The sequence below is a fragment of the Seriola lalandi genome, unplaced genomic scaffold (genome assembly GCF_002814215.2).
Source record: "Seriola lalandi dorsalis isolate HSWRI2012SDOR001 ecotype SW California unplaced genomic scaffold, Sedor1 jcf7180002054678, whole genome shotgun sequence".
Taxonomy (NCBI): Eukaryota; Metazoa; Chordata; class Actinopteri; order Carangiformes; family Carangidae; genus Seriola; species Seriola lalandi.
In genome coordinates, this window is record NW_019525231.1 from 1,827,657 (window position 1) to 1,852,729 (window position 25,073).

At 42.8% G+C, this 25,073-nt stretch overlaps 1 protein-coding gene across 1 annotated transcript in view; it reads right to left on the minus strand.

Annotated features, from left to right (window-relative positions):
• xylt1 (xylosyltransferase I) overlaps positions 1 to 25,073 on the minus strand; it is a 77,760-nt gene that overhangs the window by 26,618 nt on the left and 26,069 nt on the right. Inside the window, exons 2-4 of the mRNA XM_023422170.2 lie at positions 10,710 to 11,298; positions 5,383 to 5,555; positions 4,985 to 5,187 (exon numbers count right to left, since the gene is read on the minus strand). Of these exons, the coding sequence (XP_023277938.1) occupies positions 4,985 to 5,187; positions 5,383 to 5,555; positions 10,710 to 11,298 (965 nt within the window). The remainder of the gene's footprint in view (positions 1 to 4,984; positions 5,188 to 5,382; positions 5,556 to 10,709; positions 11,299 to 25,073) is intronic.

Here is a 25,073-nt window from a genome sequence, read left to right on the forward strand (position 1 = left end):
CATGAAGAATTGTCCAGATATACTCTGTAGCATGATGAGGGAATGCTACCGATTTCCCCGTTTTAAAACTAAGTTTTAATAATTTCCTCAGCTAGAATGATTATTTTTTGTGATTTGTACACTGATGTATTTTATATGGACTTATTATGTAGGCTGTAATAAAGAGTGATATTGATTAATTGTCAGTTATGCTGTCAGAAGCAAAATGGAGATATGATAAATGTTTCTTACAATCTAGCTAGCATCTAGCTACTAGTCAGGTTTAAATTCACAGATAGCAGGTTAGAGCATCTTCAACAATTGCAAGTATTCTCCTTGACTAATTATGGGTCTTCATTTTGTAACGTTCTTGTGACTTGTATATGGAATAGTAATGCCCTTTGTCATCTGGGCTTTTAATATTACATCTTGGCTTTTATTTTTATAAAAAAAAAAATGCATTGTACCTATAGGGCACCTCCAGTCAGCCTGGCTGGCAATTTCTCCCAGTGGTCACCGATGGTATTGCAATGAATAAGTCCTCTGTGGCCCAAAAGCTTTTTCTCCACAGGCTAACATTATAAAGGAGACATTTGTAAGACTGTTGACAAGACACCTAGAACTGCAAACAAAGCTGGATTTAACTCTTTTGTTTTATGAATTTTAAATCCATGCAGGTTTTGCATTTGTAAAACTTTCTCCTCGCCTAGGAAATTGAGTTTTATTTTTGTGACGTCATCACATTGTGAGGTCTGCAGGCAGCGCACTAATTGAGCGATGGGGTCCCAACATGAACATGAACACTGTATTTTCTGGCAAAGTTTTGGTGATTTCACATGAGAGAGTTCTGTGTTTGTGTTTTTGTCTGTGATCAGTTGGAATCGCAAGGTGATCACAATTTAATGATCGTTGAAGGGATCACTGTCAATCGAATCTGACAAAATGATACCCACAGAGTCCCGATGAAGCAGATTAGCTGAGTTTTTGAGTGTTGAACTCTTAATAAATAATAACTAAAGATGTTTACTGTTCCAAGCTTTAACTTTGATTGTTGCTTGTTTGGTCATGAATATTTGAACATCCCCTCCAGACAAGTTTTAAGACAGAAAATACTCTGCTTGGAATAAAATCTATTTGGATAGAGTTTCTTAATTCAGTGTTCAAAGTTCAATTAACTTGTTAAAATTTCTTAAAATGATAAACTTATAATATAATGCTCCTTTCAAAAGTTAACAGCTGAACACATGATGTCTCCCACCTTACTGAAAAGTCCTTTGTGTGCACCAGAGTTTTCACATTTCCACATCGCACTTGTGCGAGTGTGAAACTGAGATTTAAGGTGAGAACAGAGAAACTTCCCCCCTTTAGCAGGTAAATGAGAAAACAGCTTGCTGGTGTCAAACTCTGCACACACATCATTCTGCACAGTGAAGCTCAAACATTCAAGTAACAACAAGCGCAACTAATTCTTGAGAGGAAGGGGTCTTTAATGATATAGAGAAATTCTCTTTTCAGGGCTTTAAGTCACTTCCGATCAATTAAAGACCTCGGCTGCTCTCAGTTTCAGTCCCTCAGTCCCTTCAAACTGTTAAACTATTTAGGATGATACAAAAGATCGTGCTGTCCGTGATTTTGATGAATGACTTCATGCTGCTCTTACATTGTAGAGCAGTCTACTCCTTCATACACAGGCCAGACAGGCTAAAAGCTTTGCTCTGCAGGCTATGCCCCAGTCAATGGCTCTAACATTTCATCTGTGGTGGAGCCTTTCATGATGGCTTGGCTTGCCTTTCGAAAAGAGCAGCGAGGCTCTGGTAAAAAGCTCAAGGATCAGTGGGGGGAGGGACAAGCGCATATTAATGTCATTTTCTCTTGAAGGAGCAATTTCACAGCCTGGGGGGCTTATCTTAGGAGGTCCTGAGCCATAAAGCCTAACTGATGATGTGCTGTACAGACACATGCAGTCTTCTCTGTCTCTACTTCCTACACACACACATGCATGCTGTGTAACTGCTAGTATGCACACTGACAATACAATATACATGCACAGAAACCCACAAATGCTTGTAGGCGCGCACACACACACACACACACACACACACACACACACACACACACACACACACACACACACACACACACCCACACTGCTGTGAGTTTCAACCCCGTCTGACACACACAAAAATGTGCACCTTTTCCATATCATAGCCAATTAAACTTCATCATTATGCCACTGTTTCACTTCCATGGTCTTACTTTTAAATTCATAATGTGCCCTTTTTATAACAAGGACTTTAAATATACCGTCCCAGAGGGGAATAGCTGAATGCCATGGCTGTCAGGTTGTGAACCCGCACTCCAACACTCGAACAGATGAGAGATGGATCACACATTCATCATCTCTGTCCTGGAAAAACCTTCAAAAAGTTCTGTAAGTTCAGTATTTTAAATATCCTGCCTGAATTTTTCAACAAGTTTTTTAATTTTCAGAATTACATTTTCAAATGAGTTGGCTCAGTTCTAATGGGTTATAAAGTCATTTTTTTCACAGCTGGAAATGGCACCTATCACTTATGGAACAAAGCTTGATTATGAGATGCAGCACTTTTCCCTGACGCAGATGACAAAGTGAGAGAGATTAGAAGACATGACGCCTGCAGTCAGTCATTGTCTCACAAAGCTCAGACGTCTTAAAAGCTGCTGTAAAGTCTATGAAAGGGGCTTTGAAGAAGAAAAAAACAGGTAAAAGCAAGGAGACTGTAGATAAAAGCTGGGAAAGAGCATTGTACTCTCTGACAAAGCAAGCGTATAACTCATCCTCTGGCCTCTCTCTGGCCACACACACACACACACACACACGCACACACGCACACACGCACACACGCACACACGCACACAAGCACACACGTACACACGCACACACACACATAGTATATCTCCCCCTGGACACACAGCCCCTCTGCTGGTGTGAGGGGCTCTGGATTTGCCTTTGAGAGCCATCCATGCGGCAGGACAGACATTATCAGGGAATTAGAGGGGAAATAATGCTTGTCTCCAGTCCCACTGATAACAACAGCAGTAGTCAGGGCAGCGCGGGGCAGGGGAGCCCCCCACATTCCTGACTGCACCAACGCAGTACGGTCACAACGGAAAGACAAGTGTCATTTAGACCAAGCCTGTGACCAAGTAAGATTGTGCACGTAAGGAAATACTGGTGCAGGTTGGACAGTTTTAGCTGGATAAATGTAATAGGATCAGGATAAGTAATGGGTTAAAAGCTTGTAATAGATTGACAAAAAGTGGGGTTTGCAGGCTGGCAAGAGTGAGTCCTCTGCTTATGCCGACATCTTTTTCTGTGCTATAGTAAATCCATAGTGATAATGTAATGCTGATGTGTTTATTTCTGAGGGAGAACGTCTCTTTTCACTTGATCCTCTTCCCAAAGAGATCAGAAAGGATTGTCAGTGACTGAAGGGGTTTTGATTTCTTGCTCGAGGACACTGGAGTAGCACGGATGCTCACTCTCAAGGGCTTGAACCCAGGCTTGCCACTTTAAAAAGGACCACATTTGCAAGTTCAAGTCAGTATATATGCTGTGTGCAGACTTGGTCAGATGGGAGCTGTGGTTACAAATGCACTTGGTAAGCAAAGATACACCAGTGCAATTTCCATATTTCCATATTGCATGGATCCAAAACATGCAGTTCCCTCTCGTTCCCCTTCCCTAACTGCTTATTCTCGCTCCCTCGCCTCACCCTGTCATTTGTGCCTCTCGGCTCCCTCTTTCGCTCCATCAATCGTTTCGTCTCCCAACAGATGGGGCTTAAAACCTCCACTGTCAGCCCTTTTTCTCAACAACATCACCCTCATGCAAATGAGGAGGCAAAAGATGGGAAGAAAAACAGTGTCTCGGCGCATGCACTTGCAAATACCTTTAATCATGCACTGATTGACAAACAGGAGAAATGTGCACGCATGTACACAGGCAGGTGCTGAGGCACACGCAACACACACTAAATTCACATGTGCACACCCTTGCGCAGAAACACAGACACATGCACAGACAAACAAGCACAGACAGCATGTCAGCAGCATTCATCAATATGGTGAAAACAGCTTAACACAACAAGACTGAACCGGTCTATGAACAACATCCACATTTGCCCCTGCATGCCGGCTCCAGCTGTGGAGACATCAGATCCAGCTTCTTTTTACCCAGTGGCCATTACAGCTTGTCTGAATTCAACTGGTGGACATCTGGCTGTGCAGAAGAGATAACTCTCTACTTAATAGGAGGATTTTAATTGGCTGCTGCAGCGCTACATCAAAAACCCAGCAGACCCTGAACTCCCAGGAGGACTATAAACTCACATAAAAAACAGTACAAGTCACCAAATTTCTCCCCAAATAGCCTATTTCCATGACTATGTGTCCAGTTCACGTAGACTTTGTGGCTTTTAATTACCTTTTACAGCCTCTTAAAAGGGATGCTTTTGAGTGGAGAGATGACTTTTGGACCGTACAGTGCACAACAGGCCTGGAAAGTCAATAGGTATTGACCCTGGGCAATTAAATTGTAATCAGTTCACCATGTAACCCATTCAATGGAGTGCAAGCAAGGAAGCAGCAACTTGGAAGAGAAGATGTGAACGAATAGTGTTTGAGAACGGCAGAGATTTTACTTCATTGATCTGTTTGGTTTTGAGTGAGTCTGTATTTAAAGCTCACAGTTAACCACAGGAGCCCAGATCAGTGTGTATTGAATTTCCTCCATATTGGCTGGGAGCTGTCTACTATTGTTGTACATACACGGTGACTGCCTTTTTAAAGAAGAAAGCGTGTCCAGTTCACAGATTTGTCACCATATATTGGATGCTTGCCACGAATCCTAACCTTATTTCCTTACAGGACAATTCTTAAAGAAATTACACACACTGCCTTCCCCCTAAGCCTACCTCACTACCCTCCAATGAGCTCCCTGCATTGTGAAGTGCTCCTCTGTTACCTGATGGGGTAGTCAGCAGCACTGAGGTTGATGAAGAAATCCCAGCTCCAGTCCCTCATGGCCAGCAGGTCAGCCATGCTGCGAAGATACATCGTCAGCAGGCTGGCACCACCCCAGATGGTGGCCATGCGCCAGGGTGTCACTCTCACATTGGGATACTGGGCAGCCAAGGCGTGCACCTGCCTGTGCAGGTAGTTGGAGCGCTGAGACAAAGGAGTTAAGGAAAAAATTGATTAATATTCTGTCTGACATCTGACACATTACATTTTAAAAGTTACTGTAATTGAGAAACAAATAAATGTAATTACTGCAGGCCAAACCTCCTTTAAAAAAAATCGGAATTTAAAGGGGCTTAACTAGCCTCAAATTACTGTAGTACGTCCTGTTTGTAGGCTCACCTGATCAACATGTATGTAGTAGTAGTGCGAGGTGTGGTAGATGGCTTTGAAGAGGCGATGAAACTGGCGAGAAGCTCGTCCATGGACCACCAGGACAAACGCTATTCTCACTGGTTTTAATGGAAAGTTCTCAGCAGAGTCCTCATCCCACTGGACATTCACATTGGCTTTACCTGCGCAGGCATAAAGACAACACTGTCAATATTAATGTACATAATTCAGTCTTTTTTTCTGCATGAATTCAGACAGCATTGCATGGATTCTTCTTCAGTAACATAATCAGTGGCTGTTTGCTGTTATTTATTTAACTGTAAGAGGCTGTTCTATCAGTCCTTACAGAATGCTGAGAATCTATAAATATATTCAAGGGACAAAGAAAGCAAATTCGAAAGCATAATGAATATAGCAATAATGATAATTGCTATTCTTTTATTAAACAATAAACGGAAATAGCTAAACAACAAGGTTGCTAAGCAACACAGTAAGTAGCAGTCTGAATAGTGATTAGCATATTCATAATAATTAACTGCTATGTCACAATTCAGTGGGTATTTTACATTCTGTCTGAATGTGACTTAGTCTGAACTGAGGGAAAATATATAAAAAAATTGATATAAAACCAATCATCTTGAAGATATACACATATTAAGACTATAATACAACCAGTATGCCTTGAGAAAACACTGACTGTGGGTGTTTAACATAGGTAATTTCACTTTGCTCTCTACTGTGTCCTTTAAATACATCAGACGTTCTAAGGAGGCCAAATTGGTCACGATTATGCACATGGACCCACAGCATATATTTAAGCCCTGCTGTGGAACTAAAAAAACAGTACCACAAAATCTTGGCTCACTCATGTATTTTCTTATGTAATTGAATTGGAACTTTGACAATTTCAACGAGACACTACACACACTATAACTACTATCCTCTTTCAGACAGGAATCCTATAAGTGATTCCTCTGGGGCTTCCAGGGTGGAGCACAGTTTGACAAAGTGCCTTCATTCCTCTCAGGCAAAACTACCAGAAGATGCTTTGGATTTCACACAAATGACAACAATAAGCACACAGGCAAGCGCAGCTCCGGTCATGGCCTGCCAAGCCACTATCAAATTAAGCAATTCCAACAATCTCTGGAGAGCCATTGATAAGCTCACACAGCTCCACCGTGTGGTTTTGTACCACCCTTAACCGCTCGAAAAAACAAACACTTGCGCTTCAAACCTAAAAAAATAACCTTCCTTGAAGCAGTTCTGCACCATCAAGTCCCCTGAACATTATCACAAACATTGTTTGTTTTTGAATCTTAAGTTATTACAGCAAATGTGCACACGCAGTTTATGAGACATGTTTGTTCACAGAACGTGCCTTAAGGAGATTAATGACTATAATTTGGGACTTCAGTTCCCAAGAGCCTGTCTGTGATAAAGAAGTAGAGGAAGCTGAGGGAACACTGAGATGGGGGGCCGTTTATTCCTCTGAGGTGACGTTTCCTTAAAAAAAAAAAAAAAAGCCCCTCCCGGCTCCTCTAACTGTCTGGCCCTAGGCTCCTGTAATTACTCTAAATTTAAGGGCAAGTGTCCGATATATCTTCTTCTTATGAGTTGACGGGGAGGGGAGAAGAAGGCCTGGTCCCTCCCTTTCAACTAATCTCATTCATTTTAATTTAAGGCAAGGTGACATCATGACATCATGACAACATGAGTTTATTTAAAGGTTTGACCACCAGGGTGAGGTTAATGACATGCTCCCTTGGCTCCAATTGGCCGTGGCTCCTGTCAGTCACTCATACTTATTTCTTGCTGCTCTTTCTCTCTCTCTCCCTCTGCATGTGTGTGTGACTAGCTCAGGGGGGAAATCTGCTGTGGGCCATATCAGATTGAACGGTAATTGGTGGCCAGCTAAGAAGGTTCACTGGTTTGCTTTGCACACGGATAATTGGCCAGTCGCTTCACAAAGCACTTTGAGTGTGTGCTATGCTAGCTAGCTGAACTAATGAGCACTGCTGTGTGAGTGTGTGTGTGTGTGTGTGTGTGTGTGTGTGTGTACGTGAACTTAAATTTTACTGTTAAATTTTACTGTTGAACATGTGTGTTCACCTGCAGAAGTTCATTTGTAGTATTTTTTGACCTGAACCTGAAGAGACTGCAGGCCTATTCCGAAAGAAAAAAAACGAAGCCCTCCTCTTGAACTCATCATTCTTCATCATGCTCCCCCTTGTCATCAATCTTTTAAACTGCCTCTCCCTCATCTGTTATCACCCCACTCTCTTCCTCCATCATCTTGTGTAACTTCGGGCTCTTACCCACCCTCCATCTTAACTGCTCATATGAGAGGTTAGAACAAGAGCTGAGCTATATCCCAAAGGGCTTGTACCAAATTGCATTTGAAAATGTCTCGAGGATTCTGTCTGCTCCTTGAAGCCATCCACAAAAGCCAGGTTTGCAGACATATCATATCGATGGGTTTGATTTATATGTCTACAATAACAAACCTCAATAAATCTTCCTTTTAACCTGATGTTTTTTTTGGCCACTTTGGGGGCAGAGCAAACACAACACTGACATTATCACCTTTTAAGTTGATATGGCTTGTTAGCAGACAGTTGCCTATTGACACATTAATTTAGAGCTGGCTAACAGCAACCAGCTAACAACATATCAAGCAAACCTGAATGCTGCTATCACTGGCCGCACACTGCTCAACCCACAATAACAACCAAACACTTGTGTCTACCACATCACAAGCTAACACTATCAGCTTACGCAATGCTAACAACAACGAGCTAACAACATGTCAGCTAAACTCGTATGTTGCTTTTACTGGCAGCACATTGTTCAACCCATAACAACAACCAAACTATTATCTTCAGCACATACTCCTGTCTACCACATCACCAGCTAACACTATCAGCTAACACAATGCTAAGAACAACCGGCTAAGTGAAATATTTGACTTTTTAGCTGTAAAACGCTCCACTGGGTTCATCAGCTAATCAGCTAATTGTTTGCTGTTTGGGGCTGGGCAGGAAGCATACATTAGAGCTGCTGAAAGAAGCACAATGCTGCGGACGCAAACCATGAGCCAGAGTGAGCCACAACAGTGAAGTTACAGGCGCCCGAAAACCAAAACAATGAGCTAAAAGAGGGTGTGAGGAACTGCAGAGTCGGGTAATAGTTCTTTGTGGATTTGTGACTAAGGGACGACCTCCTTCACCCATAAATATTTAGTTTAAAAGCTTTAAGTAACATTTATAATCAAATATTTCTCAGTACAAGGCCATTTCGTTAATGCTGCATTCAAGGTCACCGTCTGTCAATACCTCTGCTGGAGCAATGCAGCCCAGTCATATCATGATTAGCCAAGTTAGCATATAGGGGGCCACTTCGTGACCATGTTCCTCCTGTATTCATTGATGCTAATACACAATTGCTAATCTAGCCAAGGCCTCAAGGACAGATTACTGATCAAATCAAATTGGACAATTCTCTGCTAACAAGGTTAGGACTTGGATTGGGATTGGGAACAGAGGAGGGTAGAGGGAAAGAGAGAGAGAGAGAGAGATAACACATTGGCAGGCAGCAGACAAGCAGACGGAGAGTAAGAAAGAAAAGTGATTTAATTTAGCTGTCGTGTTGTTACAGCCCAGCCACCAGGGGAAAGCCCTTTTCAATTTCTTTGTCTCTTTTGATCAAACTGTCAGTTTGAGTAGGATGGTGAGTAGCTGTGTGAGATGACAGGAGCTTAGGCACAGACAAACGATACTCCTGCTTGTGGGACTGGGAATGCACAGAAGTTGCTAAGTCACTGTGCCTCCTCGAGATCTAATAACATGAGCGAGGGCCGGGCAGGTATCTGACGAGAACAGGCAGGATGTATAATAGTTTTCTCCTCCTCCCCTGCTGTCCATACTGCACTCAGTCAACTCCCATGTGTGTAAACGTATCTTGTGTGTATGTGCTGTTCACTTAAACATGGTTGCTGATGCGTGCCCGCTCATCGATGGCTGCAGCTACAACAGATTTTGTTTACAGAACCCACAACCGGACTGCAGCTGTCTATAAATTCTTAGGAAAAAAAAGTGTGTGTGCGTGTGTGTTTGTGTGTGTATGTTTGAGGAAAAGAAAGGAGAACCTGTGTTCTTTGGCCAGCTTTGACAAAACAAATGAAAATTGGAAACCAATTTGGAGAGAATACAAGCAGCATCCCCATTTTCTCCAACAATTTACTTCACCAATTACACATCAGTGAAAAAGACATTTCTTGCCTTGGACAAGAATTGCAATTGCAAGCACAGGAAATATTTTACCAATATACTAAAGCCTGGATGGTCAGAATAGACTTCTTGTACTTAGCTTTGCGGATATTATTATTATTATATTTTATTATTATTGTTATTTTTGCAGTGAAAAAACTGTGCAGCAGAGAGCTAGAGGAAATAATGTGAAAAAATAAATGTCAAACTATACCAAGAAAGGACATTGACAACCTGTCAGCATTATTTCAAGGAGGTTTGTTTTACTTTGTGTTTTGTACTTGTAGTAAACCAACCAGAAAGATCAACTCAAGCAAAAACCTCAAGCAGCTTATTGATATCCTGAAGTTTTTTAAAGTGACTTGAGATGAATAATTATTTAAAGAGCGCAGCACACTGCGGTTATTCCTCCTCATCTATTTTCACCTTTGCTTACACATAAACATGGTGCATTTGGAAGATATATTCATCCTTATAGATCAATGAGCACATACACACAGACCATGTTGTGTCGCAACCTCTAACCCAGTGTTACGGTCTCTCTTCATCCACTGAGCTAAATCAGACCGTTTTGTTGACTCAACCAAATCGTCTTTTTTGAAATTGAGGTACAACACTTTTGGATTTGTGTTTTTGTCTGTGCTTTTCTCACCAGTTTGAATTGGGTGGGGCTCAGCTGGAAAAAGGTGATGCCACATGTCTAACATGCTGGACCAATCAAAGTTAAGTAACACTGGGATCAAAATGTGACTACGAAATCTGATTAACCAAACCCACACAGATCTGATGTGTGTTACACTCTCAATAAACAGTAACTTTGAATATATTTTTCCAAATTTCGGAAGACTAGAAACTAAGTTTTCAGGGGCTTGAAGCTATGTACGTGGCATCTGACAATCTACAACACATAACACTCTTACATCACATGTCCCCTCGTAGTTAACCTTGATAGATATCGACCAGTTCAATGACAGGATTTTTGTGCAGAATACAAATTGACAACCTTACCTCCACAGACATAACCATTTGAATGAACTAAAATCAATGTAATTACGCTGATGGACTCACCCTCAAGGGGGCAGTAGCGAGTGACCTTCTCAGGCATCAACTGCCCTTCCTTGTGTCTGCAGTACACCTCTGCGATCTGTTGCCGGCACTCCTTGCTCTTGGCTCTGGAGAGAGCTGAAATGGCTTCCTTCCCACTGATCTCGCACTTGGGTGGCTGGTCGTAGGTCACCTCCAGCGGCGCCGCAGTCGCCTGCCTCCTGTGGGGGTGCTGATGCCTGTGCTGTGACTGGGCCTGTTGGGCCTGTGAGGTACGGTATTGCTGCCGTGAAACTCCCGCGACGCCCTGACCATTTGGGTAGGAGGCGTTGTTGCCGACCGCCAGCGGCTGATGGCCTACAGGCAGCACTTCATTTGAGCTGCGTCCCAGACTGGGGGAGCTGTCCCGCCAGGTCTGCTGCTGAGCGTGGGCTTTCTCCTGCAGATGCTCCCGCTGCTGCTTGCTGCTGGTGGCCCCTACAGACTGCCGCTGTGGCTGAGAGCGCGCGCCAAAGTTACTATTGTCTATGTTTTCAAAGTCTTTGGGCACAGAGTTCTCGTTGTTGCTGTCCACTCTATTTTTCTCCTTTGGCCGGTGGGAATAATATCCATCCTGGATGAAGAGAGTGGGAACAGGAGGGGAAAGACAAGGGAAGCATTGGGAGGAGAGTGGGAAAAGAGGAGGGGTGGGGAGGGGGGCACAAACAAGAAAAACAAGATCAGAATTGAGTGAGCGCGGTGCATATCAAATGTCGGATTAACAATCAATGTGGCATGTATGCGCCGCATTGAACCGTGAGGCATGAAATGAAGTAGCAAGGTATTGAGTGTGAGGACTACAAGGTGCAACCTAAGTGGAGGTGATGCAGGGCCGTGCCATCATCAGATTAGCCCCGGTTTCAATTAAATTCTCCCTCAAATGGGCCCGGCACTTGGTAAACAGATTACCAAGAAGGGATAAAGGGCCAGAATATGACTGAGTTTGTGTGGGTGCTAACGTGCATGTGTGTGTGTGTGTGTGTGTGTGTGTGTGTGTGTGTGTGTGTGTGTGTGTGTACAATTGCTTTTTCACTGGAGCCACGTGAGAATGTGAAGAAATTGTAGTGGTGAGACGTGTGACTGGAAAGGCTGCACTTGTCAGCGCAGTGTGTCTGCATATATGAGATAGTGTGTGCGCGTGTGTGCGAACGTCTGAATGTACAATTTCCCTATCTTTCCAGCAGAATAGGCTAAAAGCGAAGGAGGGGCACAGGGGATAGCAGAGAGAGGGGAAAAAGGGTAATGAGTGAAAGTGGGGAGCGCGAGGCGAAGGAGCGCTGACACGAGTCATGGGTTCTGCTCCAAGGAAGTGCTGGCTTGTTCCAGCGAAATGTGCCACGATGCATCAAACAGAAAAGTAAGAAAGCTGCCTGGCTGCCACGCCACTGTTGCACACCTTGCTAGACACACAAGAGAAGAGGCAGAGTGAGGGGGAACGGAACGACAAACAGCAGCCGAGGAAAGATAGAGCTCATAACAACAGGGATCCCTGATGTGTTTCTCCATTTACAAGAGGAATGAAAGCAGGGGGGGAGGGGGGGGCAGAATGGGAGCAGGAGATGTGGGAGGCACAAGGGAGGCAAGTGAGATGCTATTGTGAGCCAGGTGCTCAGCATGGAAATGTCTTTCCACCCCTAAAGCCAGGCCTGTTATCAGCCCATCAAGGCTCTCTCTCTGCAAACACCTTGTACCAGCACAATTACAAAGGTGGCTGGATGACACACTTTCACACTCACACAGACAGGAGGGGGGTGATATTATACAAGTGAAGCAAGAAACAAAAAACTGGATGAAAAACGGAGGGAGAACAATATTCTCATTGTCAGCTCCTTTAAAGCTTCCTTGGCAGAGATCTGATTCTCACAACACTGGATACCTTTAAGCATTCACCCCTCTCCTCTCCTCTTCTCTCCTCTTTCACTCATTTTTCTCCATGCATCTGACTTCTCCTGGCTCTTTGCCTCTCCTTCCCTTCACACTTCTCTTCACACATCCCGATTCCACCCCTCTGCTCTGCTCCTTTCACCTCTCATTCCTTCTGCTCCACATCTCGCTCCCCTTCTCTTATCATCTGGTCCCCATTTCACATCTCTCGCACCTCCTTTTCTCCCCCCCTCCGTTTTTTCTCCACTTCATCTCTTCTCCTGCCTATCATAACCTCTCTCGCGTTCCCCTCCCCTCCTTGTCTTTCTCTACTTTCTTCACTCTGCCAGTTTAAACAGACCATGTTGTCTGAATGGCAGAACCTGCTAATCCTGCGTGTAACAGCTGCTTAGGGCAGTGATCACCTAAAAAGAAATCCCTACTTGCCGAGTTTCAAAGGGAATGCTTTAGGAGGCTAATCCATGCAGTGCAAGTCACTGGATGTTTGCAGAGGTAAAATTAGTCTGTGTGCATTCACGATTATGTGTGTACAGTGCTTCTTCTGGATTTTTTTTTTCCCCCAAAAGCTTTCACTTGAGTGTGTGTGTTTAAGGGGGGAGAGAAACAGCAAGTAAAGCAGGGGCAGCATGTGTTCGCCCCGGAGAGACGGATACTCCCACTGTGAGTCCCACCGGAGAGACACGAGACGATAAGGGACACAAGTGAGCAACCGTAATGCAGAGTGTCCCCCCCACTCATCTTGATGGAACAAATCTACTTCATTTACAGCAGATAGATACCATGCGCAGGCTGAACACACGTTTAGAGGTGAAATAATTTGTTGATTTATTCATGAGTCAATCAGCAATAAGTTCATCTCAGTTATTTTAGTAATCGATAAATCATTTATGTCTTTTTTAGGCTAAAATGCCAAATATTCATTGACTCCTGCTTCTCAAAGGTGAATATTCTTTTTTTCAGTTGATATTAGGTGTTTGGTTTTTGAATTCGTTAGATACAACAGGTAATTTAAATATCTGTAATTGCAAGGGGTATTTCTAATGATTTTAATTGACAGAAAAACTGATAATGGAAATAAGTTAGCTCTAGCCCTATGGACATTTCCTAATCACTCCTAACGCATGTCTTTGGGTTAGGGTTATTTTTTGATTAATCATTTAGTGTCAAAAATATTGAAACACTGTAAAAATAAATGACCTAAAATAAAGAAAACCTCCACTAACATCAGAAGAAATTATTTCATTTTTAAGAAATATAATATTAGATGTATCACAGGATGAGTTAGGCAATATGCTTCCTCTCTTTCATGTTGAGAGTTCAATGAGATGATCAATACCACTCTCATGTCTGTACAGTAAATATCAAGTTGGAGCAAGGAGATGGTTAGCTTAGCATAAAGACTGGAACCAGGGGGAAACAGCAACACGTAGCCTGGCTCTGACCAAAAGTATGAAATCCATTTTTCATTTCATCCATTTCCTTAATTAAGGAAATGTAATAAATAATCACGTAAATGTAATAAATAATCACAAACAAAGGCAGTAAATCCTGACATTTGAGAAGCTGTATCCAGCAAATGTTTGGCATTTTTGTTTGATAAATGACTCACCAGCAATTATTATTAAAATAGTTCAAGATTCACTTTGATAAATAGACTTATCATTTCAGCATGACATCACCGTACTTAAACTACTTCTCTGAATGCAGCCCAGCTGGCTGCAACTGTGTATATCATTTACTTTGGGGGCAAAAAAAAGAGCAAAAAAAAAAAGCTTTACAAAGATGTTGATTTGTTGCAAATTAATTGGCATGGACAAGAGTCAGAAGAGGTTAGCCCCATGTGGGCCTGAAGTGGAAATGAGTAGTATTTGTATGTTAGCGGTGAGGAGATTCCTCTGGATAAACAATCTTCACACTGTGCCCCCTTCTCCCTCCTCCTCCCCCTCCTCCTGTGAGCAAAGAACTCCAGTAGCTGTGCTGCTCTTTAATCTCAGGGACTGGGCTGTAAGCAGGAAGCGGTGGGGCACAGAATTAATAGTAGTGGCAGCGACTGGAGATAGGGGCTGCGTTGGACTGCAGATGGGGCTGGGAGCTGGGGGTAGCTATCGATTGTTGCAGGGGATATGTTTTCTGCTCCCTGGGAGTGTCGGGGAGGCCAAGCCAGGATTGCCTGGCATGCACTGTGCTGGCTGTGTGCACACACACACATACAGAAACACACACACACACACACACACACACAGTGAGCTCCCTGAGCTCTGCTGAGAAGTGAGGAAAAAGCAGAGGGGGTAAACGTTAATATCATCCATCACTGGTAGGTACATTTAGAGAGAGGCCTGTGGGGATGGGAGCTTCAGCACCCCCTCCGGGAATGGTTTAGTCCATTCCTCAATACAGAGCTGGCCCTTTCCACTTTCCCTCATTTCCCCTGCCACAGGGGGAAATATTTCCCCTGTCCTTTTTCTCTCTCTCCCTTTCTCTCCATTCCTCCCAATCTCCTGTGCAGCAGAGAAAAAAGAGCACATATCTCTCTCTCAGCACCTGTCCAGCTTCACCCCTCTCCTCCTCCACCTCCTCCCTGGCCCACGTATCATCCCTCGCTCTGGGAAGGAAAGCAGTTCATCTGCTCCGCCCCCCTCCCCTCCTTCCTAATGCCATCATTTACTGTTGCAGTCCCATGGTAGATGTGAGGGAGAGCAAGGTAGCAGCACATATCAGTTTCACCCCACCCTCTCAGCCCGCTCACTTTAAAGACATCGTTCCTACGGGAGCCGAGCTGAGATAAGCTACTGCGTGTGCCAGCAGCGCGTACTCTGTCAACACAAGCTGCTGTATGGACAGCATGCAGACAACCGCGACACAATGTACATAAACATATACACAGGTTTATTAAGAACTGCCCACTGACTATGCATGAGTAGGTGGGTGTTGAGTCACCTCGGCAGCGTGCGGGCCAGATTCTGCTACGACCTGCCTGCCATGTGGCTAACAAGCTCAGATTAATTACCTGGACTGAATCCCCGCAATACTCTGAGCAAGATGTGGCATCTGGCATGACACGGGAGACTGATACACTGACAGACTTTAGTTCACAGCTGCTCTAGCACCTCAGGACACCTCGGGTAGAGATGAGCTGGGGTAGAGCGGGGATGACCTAAATGCTTCGTGACTTCTTAGAAGTCTTACTTATCGTAGCTTATCAGCTGCAGAGTTTGGGGGCAAGAACAGTTGTTCTTTTCTATGTTCTTAGATTCACAGTTTAGGTATCAAACACTCTTATCCAGGAGGATTTTCAAAGTATAGCAAAGTAGACTGAGCTTCACTTCAGTTCAATAACAAATAGCCTACAGTGAAGAGTTTCACAGGGTCTAAACTGGCAGTAAGAAAAATTACGCTGCAAACAGGGTAAAGGAATACACGGTTGAGTCATGGAGGGATATTTTTGATGCTCCAGTCTACTGGACTTTATAAGAAATGTTGTGCTTGGGTTCACTATCTGAGGTTTTCGTTGTATTCTGTCTTCTTGTTATGAATATTTCCTTAGTTGCTGCTACCTTTTCTCTTCCTTTTTCTCTTCAGTCAATCCCCTCAATCCCCTTCTTTTCCAGAGGCTAAAACGGGCGGAATGCTAGTCACATGTGATGTAAGTGTGTACGTATGTGTGTGTGTGTGTGTGTGTGTGTGTGTGTGTGTGTGTACAAACGCACGATTAGTGGCGGCTCTGAAAGAACAGCATGGGTTTGCTTTGCACAGAAGCCTCTTGTTTTGTGCCCTGGGACAAGCCCCAGAGCAAAAGTAGTGAAAAGGGTGTGTGTCTATCTGTGTGTGTGTGTGTGTGCGTGTGCGTGTGCGTGCGCGCAAATGGGTTAGAAATACCTAGAGGAGACAGACAGTGAGAAGGGCTGGGAGTGACTTTACAGCTTTGAGAATGGAAAATGAAATTCGGAGAAAGGATGCATTATCTGAAAAGAAAGCAAAAATATATTTTTTTAAAAAGTGTCTCTCCTCTGGGAAACTTCTTAAACGGTCAAATGACTGCAACTGGCTACTACCACTGAAAAAAGATCAAAGTCTTCCAGATACCAAGATCCAAGGGTTTGAGACTCGTGGGTATTCACTAAGGCCAGAGGGCAGAGGGGAACTCACAAACTGCTGTTGAATTTCCACTCCTTTCTGGTGGATATTCTTGTGTTGTAATTATATGGCTTCACTGACTACATTTGCATGCATGGATTTCAACTGGGCAAGGACACAAAAACACCTCTGCGCTCACAACCGCAGACACAAGAAAGATAGAAGGAGTTTCTCTTCCTCAAAACCTTTTTAAATACAGCAAAGCTCGGCACGAAAAACCACAAGGATACATATGAAGAAATGTATTAACTGTAGGGGGTTCACTGAGGAGTTTCCACAAGACCAAAGTGGAATTAAAAAATACTTTGGCTTCCCTCACAATATATTTGCATTCCATTGCAATACTTCTGTGATCTCCCGCAATAGTTTTTTTTTTTTTTTCCCCCAGAGCTCCACTTGTGTACACATAATGCTCAGCCCACTCAGAGCACTGATGTTCACCTGTGCAGTCTTGTCCAATATGTCTCAGGATATCACAGACAGGATATTACACACTCACGGTAAACGCACACAGGTGATGAGACTTTTCTGAGGAGTGTGTGGGCGTGTACGGACTGACTGGCTGCTTGATTGACATCTCCGTCACTCTCCTGTCAGCTTTGTTGCAGTTTTGTCTGGGCAGGATGAATAATAATAAAAATAATGTTTAAGAGGAGATTTAAAGGATGATACCAACTCGGCCAGTCATATTTCCTTATCATTAAATATTATATGTACGGACCAATATTCAAGTACATACTATGTCTTTAAACCCTGGTTAGCATTAACCCAGGATCATCTATTTATATTTAAAGCTGGTCTAATTGTTAGCATGAAGCGGAGCTCTCTGGCTTGCTGTAGTGCTGCCAATGTGCCCTTTTCATGGAGGACATATTGACCTGTCACAGTAAGAAAGCTAATCGAGTGAAAAGCATCATACTTCTCATCTATCTCTTGGCAAGAAAGTAAATAAGAGTATTTCCCAAAATGACAAACCACTCTTCAAAACAATATGTTTGCTGCTGCGGGATACACAATGTACCATCATGCATTTTAGTGCAAGGTAACTAAAATCTATTTGTGAGAGAATGAAAAAGCGCTGTGTGGGAATGGAAACACATTTACTAGGGTGTGCTTAAGTATGAATAAAATACATTAAACGATTGGTTTAGAATAATAAACGAGGTTAATGTGAATTTCTTCTTCTCTCCAGGCAGTTTGAGAAATATTTTAGAGCAGTTCATGGCCTCCGCTGTGCTCAGTGTTGATTCAGTGCCACCTCACTACATGTTTGATATAGCCACTTATATGTTTAATTAGCTTGCTCCTGCGGTGGAAAAACCTTTGTTCTTCCCGGCCACTAATACTTCATGTAGAAAGATCACACATTAGTATTCTACACTCACTCTGGACCATTAAAATCCTTTCTCTTGGCTGTTTTGAGCATCCGAAATTCAGGAATTCAAGCTGATTCATCTTTTGCACTTACTATAAGTCACTCTGGATAAGAGCATCAGATAAATGCTTGAGACGTAAATGAGTCACTTAATGGGCATAATTTAATTTAGAATCTACTCATTGATGTGGAAATGAACTGAGGCGAATGCTACACTGGGAAAATAAGAAAATACCATAAATGTGTTGATATCAAGATTATTCTCTTCTGGAACTTTCCCACGAAATTGGATTAAAGAGAAATAGGGTTTAGAGACGACCTCAAATAACTCTGAGTGTGTATCAACAACAAGGAAACTCACACTGAGAACAATGTTAGAGCTCAAATCCCCAAAGCTTGTGGCAAGAGCGAAGCCGGCCGGCCTGAGTCTCACGAGGGCTGGTTCGCCTTCTCCTCTCAAAAATCTTTACTCTGCATCCCAGCAGCTTACATAGATGGATTACTCAACTCACGAAACACACACACACACACACACACACACACACACACACACACACACACACACCTGTGTAACTTGTTCCATGTACTGTTTTCTAATACACACTTGTGAGACTGGTTTTGTACAAGCCACATTTATCCTGGGGCCTGTGTGTGTTTTCTGCTTGTGTGTGTGTGTGTGTGTGTAGTAATATATGATTTCTCTGCTGTGGAGGCAGCAGAAGCCAGGAGTCGTACAGCGTATTGAGTCTAAGAGGTGTGAGTGCCTCAGTATATACAGTATGTAAATAAAAAAATAAACACCTCTAATAGAGCAATTTACATACCCATGCTCACCAAGATATTTTCCTATTCCATAAACATGTCTGACATGCAAAAACAAGAGAATTAATTCAAAGGAATTTTAATGCTAGTTGTTTATCCATCACTTATGAATATACATTTAGAAAAAAATGTGATTTAATATCTACTAAAGTAATAATAGCAATGCCAAAAAGGTACTGGTGAAATAGAAATGTGTCTGTTCGGTGATAAAAAGCTGTGTGCATTATTGTGCTTTGTCCTGGAATAGCTATTCACTGTACAGGCAGTAAAGACAGGGCAAAGGTGAGGGTAATTTGCATATTATAGATACTAAAATCACTGTTGTGTAACTCTATAGCTGCCAGTGATGACACAAACTGATGATGATTCATTGGCTTCTGAAATCCTAATTTACTGCTCATTGTCTATTACATAGGGAGTTTGGGTTGAGACTTAGTGATTTCAGACACAGCTCCAGAGTTACCGTATGGCGGCATCAGTCCCACTTCAACCATAAAAAGGCTAAAATTCTCCATATGGAATTTCATTAAATAAACCTTCCCACCTTTGGAGCCACAAATAAAGAAATAAATCATTTAAAATTTGACACATGGAGGTGTAACACAAAGCTAACAATGCTTTCTGAATCTATTGACAGCTAGCATTACTCAGCTAGCCAAAACCTACATAATGCTACGTGAGCTAAGGTAATGAGTGCCAGGCATCTATGATAACTAATAAAACTGTTATTAATAAAGTGTCTCACCTACTGGCTGTGAATTTCCGACTCCTGGTTCTAAAAAGTTAAATAGTGTAACAGTGTGTAACTAAACTGACCAGCAGCTAGTCTTGCTAATGTTTGCTAATTATACTCCAAATCCCCCTCAGTACACTGTATTTTAGTTCTATTTTACAATAAAATGTAAACTAACTATCTAATCATCCAAATGTTACAGAAGATGTCGAAGATGTTGTAGATGTCATGGGATAAAAAATGTTGGTAACAGCACGGTTTACTTCACAATAATTATGATAGAAATTCAGGTAAGCCAGCAAATAAAATAGTTTCCTAAATAGAGCAATGTATTAGATTGTCTTTATCAACATTAGAACAGAAGCAGGCTAAAGTGGGAGAGTGTAGGTCACATGATTGTTTTGTGACACTGCTTCCTACTGAAGTCAGATACAGTTCTGACGTTAGAATGACTGGGTTTCAATCAAGCAACCACAGTGGTTACAATCTGAGGTTTGCGACTCAAAACAGTGGCCACTGAAATATTTCTCTCTAACCTCATTACTATTGTAGTCAATATCCTTCTGTAAAGTAGAGTGAAATGATATATGCCCAATCATTCCTTCAGAAACATCCTCTTTTCTTCTCAATCTCTACTTCCTGTCATCTTTCCCCCTCTGCCTTCCTGCTGGGTGAACCCTGGGAGTTTCCAGATGACAACAGGAATCTAAATCATACGACTAACATACAGTATATTAGGTCTATAACTCTCAAGGGCATGAAAGCCCTTTAACAAGCCATGAGAAGATACTGGCAATTCCCCTACTGTGTCCCTTTACCCCCTCCTCTCTCTTATACCGGCCTCTTATTTTCCTCTGTGAATAAAGCCCAGAACTTTACATCTCCAGCTCTGAATGGGGCCCATCAGGCGATTTCTGAGCCATATCTCACAAGGGCATGAAAAAGTCTCACCCCCCCCCCTCCTCTCCTCTCCGCACACCTCCCTGTTCAGCCATGAAATGACACCCCTATTTAATCAATTGTGAATCATGAAATTTTGCACAAGAGACCCCTTTTCTTTGCACTTGACAGTGATTGAACTGCACAGCCATGCAATTCCATTCACCACGGCGATGAGAAGAAAAGAGAGCGGGGGAGGAGCTGCGTCTCTGTGCAGCGGGTGTGTATATGTGTGTATGTGTCAGATGAAGGCGATTTCCCGGTGACATCATGGGCCTCTGCTGAATGGCACCGTAACAGAGGATCCCTTCTGTGCATTCGAGCCCACGTGGTCAGACAGCACAGTGGGATCCTACAGCTGATCTATAGGGGTGGAAAGAAAGGGTGTGTGTGAGGGTGTGTGCGTGTACGTGTGTGCATTTGTGTGAGTGTGTGTGTGCCACAGATGAAGAGCCCTTCACAAACTTTTTACTGAGGACCCCAAAAGACCAGGGGTTAAGAATAGAAGAGATAAAGGAGAAAAAAAGGGCTGTGAGAGAGAAAGAGAGATTACAAGTAGATGAGGGTGGTGGGGACATAGCAAGATTAAAACTGAGAGAAACGTAGAGAAGAGGAGTAGAGGAGGAGAGCAACAGAGAGAGAGAGAGAGAGAGGAGAAAAGATCACTGATGGTAAAGGCCCCCACCCCCTTTCTTTCTTCTGCATGAATGGGCTGGTGGGAACGACATGCTAACGTATGATGTAAAGTCTGTGGTGAGTGTGTTAGGGAAAATAGCTGAGATTCCAGTCATCTGTGTGACATGGGAGTGACACGGCACGACCCCAGAGTGACCCCCAACGCAAAGGTCGGCGGGTTTGGCACTGTGTGGGTCAACCGCAAAAAACCTGAAAATGGCGAGCTTTGGGTTTCGGCAAGATCCATTCATGCGCTGAATCCTTCTCATATAGGGTGAATAGAAAAAAAGAGAAGAGGGGGCATGTCTCTACATGTGCATTTCACTCCTGCCTGTCTGCATTTCAGTGCAGCATGCTAATCATGTGCAAATATAGCACAATGGTGAGATTTTGGTTTCACTTCCACAGTGAAACCAAAAATTGGCAAGTGAACTTTTTTATCAGTTTCCTAAGTCGTTTCGTTTCCTTTATTAATATAAAAGATGATTTGTTGGCACCCACAGAGAATCCATATTGCGAGCTGCAACATGAGCAGTCGCACCTGCATTTGTGTTTTGGAGTAAAACGTCTCAACAACTGTTGAAAGGATTTTCAAATGAAATTTGCTAGGGACGTTCATGTCGTGAATTGTTGGGATTTTGGTCGTCCCTTGACTTTTCATCTAGTGACATCATCAGGTTCAAGTAAAGCTAAAGAGCAAAATTAGCATGAAAACACTTGCTGATGGCGAACAAGGTAAAACTTCTGCTCCTGTGGACTGTATCAGAGGTCGAGGGACTACCCTCGTCAAATCACCACATGGATGCAAATCTGCACCAAAACTCAACTGTTTCTTGTTCCGTGGCCTCAACTTTCCACCAAATTTCATTGTTTAATTCACGTGTTTTTGATATGACAAAACAATCCCAGCTCAAGTTCCACTTGCTGGCTCGTTACAGAGCTTTCAACCACATGACTGATGAATTGTTGTAATGTGGCTGAGAGTTTCAGATTGTTTTGTCACCTGTTTCCAAGGTTGAGAATGAACTGTCAAGCTTAAGGTTTCTGAGATGTTCTGGCTGCTGACAAACAAACAGGAAAGAAACATTACCTTCTTATCAAAGCTAATAGGAGTCCTGGGGATTGCTTTAATTTGTTTTGATATTTCCTATTATACCTCTGCTTTGAGGGGAATAAAAGGCACCTGTTAATTACATTTATTAATTATGTTTTGGTTTCCTGGTAGGTCTGGTGACTCAGATGCGCATATATACATCTCAACACATCTCAGCATGGGTTCAAATGAGACTCGGTTCTTGCCGCACATCATCTCTCTCTTTCTCATCTGTATGCAGTGTCAAGAGGAATTCGGCTCTGAAAAAGAACACTGCATGACCACATCAGGACCAGACTATAATGAGAGCCATTTTTCTGGGGACACAATTTTGCAAATGACATAAATTGCCAGTGACCTGTGTCACCCTAACAATACAAAGAGAACACGTACTGTACACCGAGGTCAGTGCCATATCTGCTCTGTTTACACCTGCAGAGGAAATGAATTTGTGTGCACTGACAGACTGGTGATGGGGTGAAAAAACAAGATGAAAAGATGGAGGAGAGACACAGTTTTAATCACCCAAGGCTTATGTGTGTGGGCCTGAGCTTGTCCAATGAGCCCAACTGCACAGCTGCAGGTCACATACAAGAGAGCAAATACTAGAAAGAGTTGAGAGTACACAGAGAACAAAAGCATTTAGCTAAGATTAGACCGGATACTGATAGCCTGAGTGTTAAGTTTCTGTGAAATCCTGTGTTGATCTTCTCTGATCAGACTGAGAGCTCAGTCTGATCTCAGTTCACTCGATGTACATTAGTCTTAGCTGTGAGGAAGCTGAGGGATTCATTTGGCTTCAGATGTCATCGTAAATATCTCTGATACAATTTTTAGGAACATAATAAGACACAGGTTAATTTAAAATATCTACATTAGTATTTTCTGTTTGAGGCAACCGCAAGGCTTGTGGGTCTTTAGTTGTGCCTTAAGACCGAGGTACAGTGGAAACTAGGTGGTACCAAAATTCCTCATTCTATATCTGTTTGATATGTCCCCATTCGAATGCAGGGTTAAAGGCCTGCTATCATAAAAGAAGTCAAAAGTCAAGACATGATAAATGCGAATAATGGCACATAATGTCGGACAGCTCTCTTCAAAGGCAGTTATGGTGACGCACTTGTACACACAGAACGTTATTGTCTGACAAATCGACAAGCACTCAGACTGAAGCATACTTTTGTGAGTTAGTCCAGGATGTGGGGACAAAAGCCCAGGCAGAGGATTCTGGTCCTGATGTGGTTGAAAGTACTTTTGAGCTTTAAGATAAAATGTAAGCCATCCTCAGTCATTTAAAACAAAGAATCAGAGGTTTATTATCTGTCCAAGAGGCAGAGGGAGGATCACAGTGAACCAGACATTTATGGGATTGTATAGTGTTGGCCATCAATGAAATAAGGGTGGTACTGAAGTATCATTCGTGGGCTTACACAAGTATCACACCAGCATCAGGGCCAGGGACAAGACAAATACAGATGTGTCACGTGTGCTTAAATGCATGATGCATTACGGTGTAACTGAGGACCCCGCTAGGGCTTCAATTATTTCCATAGGGGATATTTTGAGTCTGGTCACAGTCTTATAATCGCTTCTTGTCTGTCAGACAGAAACGGTTCAGACTGTGTTACAGCAATGAGAGTAGCCTGTGGAGACAGTTGCTGGTTGGGTATCTGCCAAGAGAATTGGTGGCGAAAATCTGTCAGGGTGTAGCACAAACATTAAATGAAGCGGAAATACACACAAAAAATTACTTTTTCAAAAGTGTGAATGGTCCAGTTGTTGCATTTACATTTGCTTAATGCATTTCGCATGCTGAGCAGTTAAACATTTTGTCTTGAATATAATTTTGCAAATGATTATAATCAATTCATTTGGAAGTCACATCATGTGGTCAGATTTGCATCTAAACAACAAATGCAAGCGACTAATGACTTTTCTCCAAGCAGCTGTGATACTCTCATTGGTTCATACAGTGCGACATGTTGCCAGTCATGCTTGGCCATTACAAAATTACTAAAAAAGAAAAAGAAAAAAAAAGGAAAGTAAACTCTACAGTTTCAGGGATATGAAGTTGATAACTTTCTAAAGTCACAAAAGTCTCCAGAGTTATCAGTCTGATGGAATGACAAGGAGATAAAGATCAGAGGAAAACAGGGAAAGCAGGGGGAGGGGAGAGAGAGTGAAGGTGAGGAGTTAAGCACCTAAGCTAGCAATAAGGAGTGGAGAGACGTCTGATACGAGATACGATCTTTTGGTCTGACACCTAGATCGTTAAAACTTCTAAATGACTGAAGTCCCCACTGTCCGGCACAGCGGACCCTGAATCAGAAAGACTTTTTCAGACTCTAAGCTGTTTTCATAGTTTTTAAGGACCTCAAATGTATCCAAGATAAAAATCAACAGTCTAATGATAACGTTTACAGGGTGAACATTTTGTACACTGGCTCTGCTAAAAACACAAAATGAGTTTTTAGTCCCTTTGTGACAGAATTAGTTTCCCTATAGCAGCAATTACAGTAACTGATTTTCCTGCCTGACCCAAGTATCAAATCTGACATCAGTTCCCTCAAGGTTTTCTACAACTCAAGTCTTGGGTACATGTCTGTTTGAATTTATTGCTAGACATGTTGGGAGTCACTGGTGAGTGGTGGTCAGATGAGGGTAATCTCACTGCTCCCATCCTGCTGCCACTTC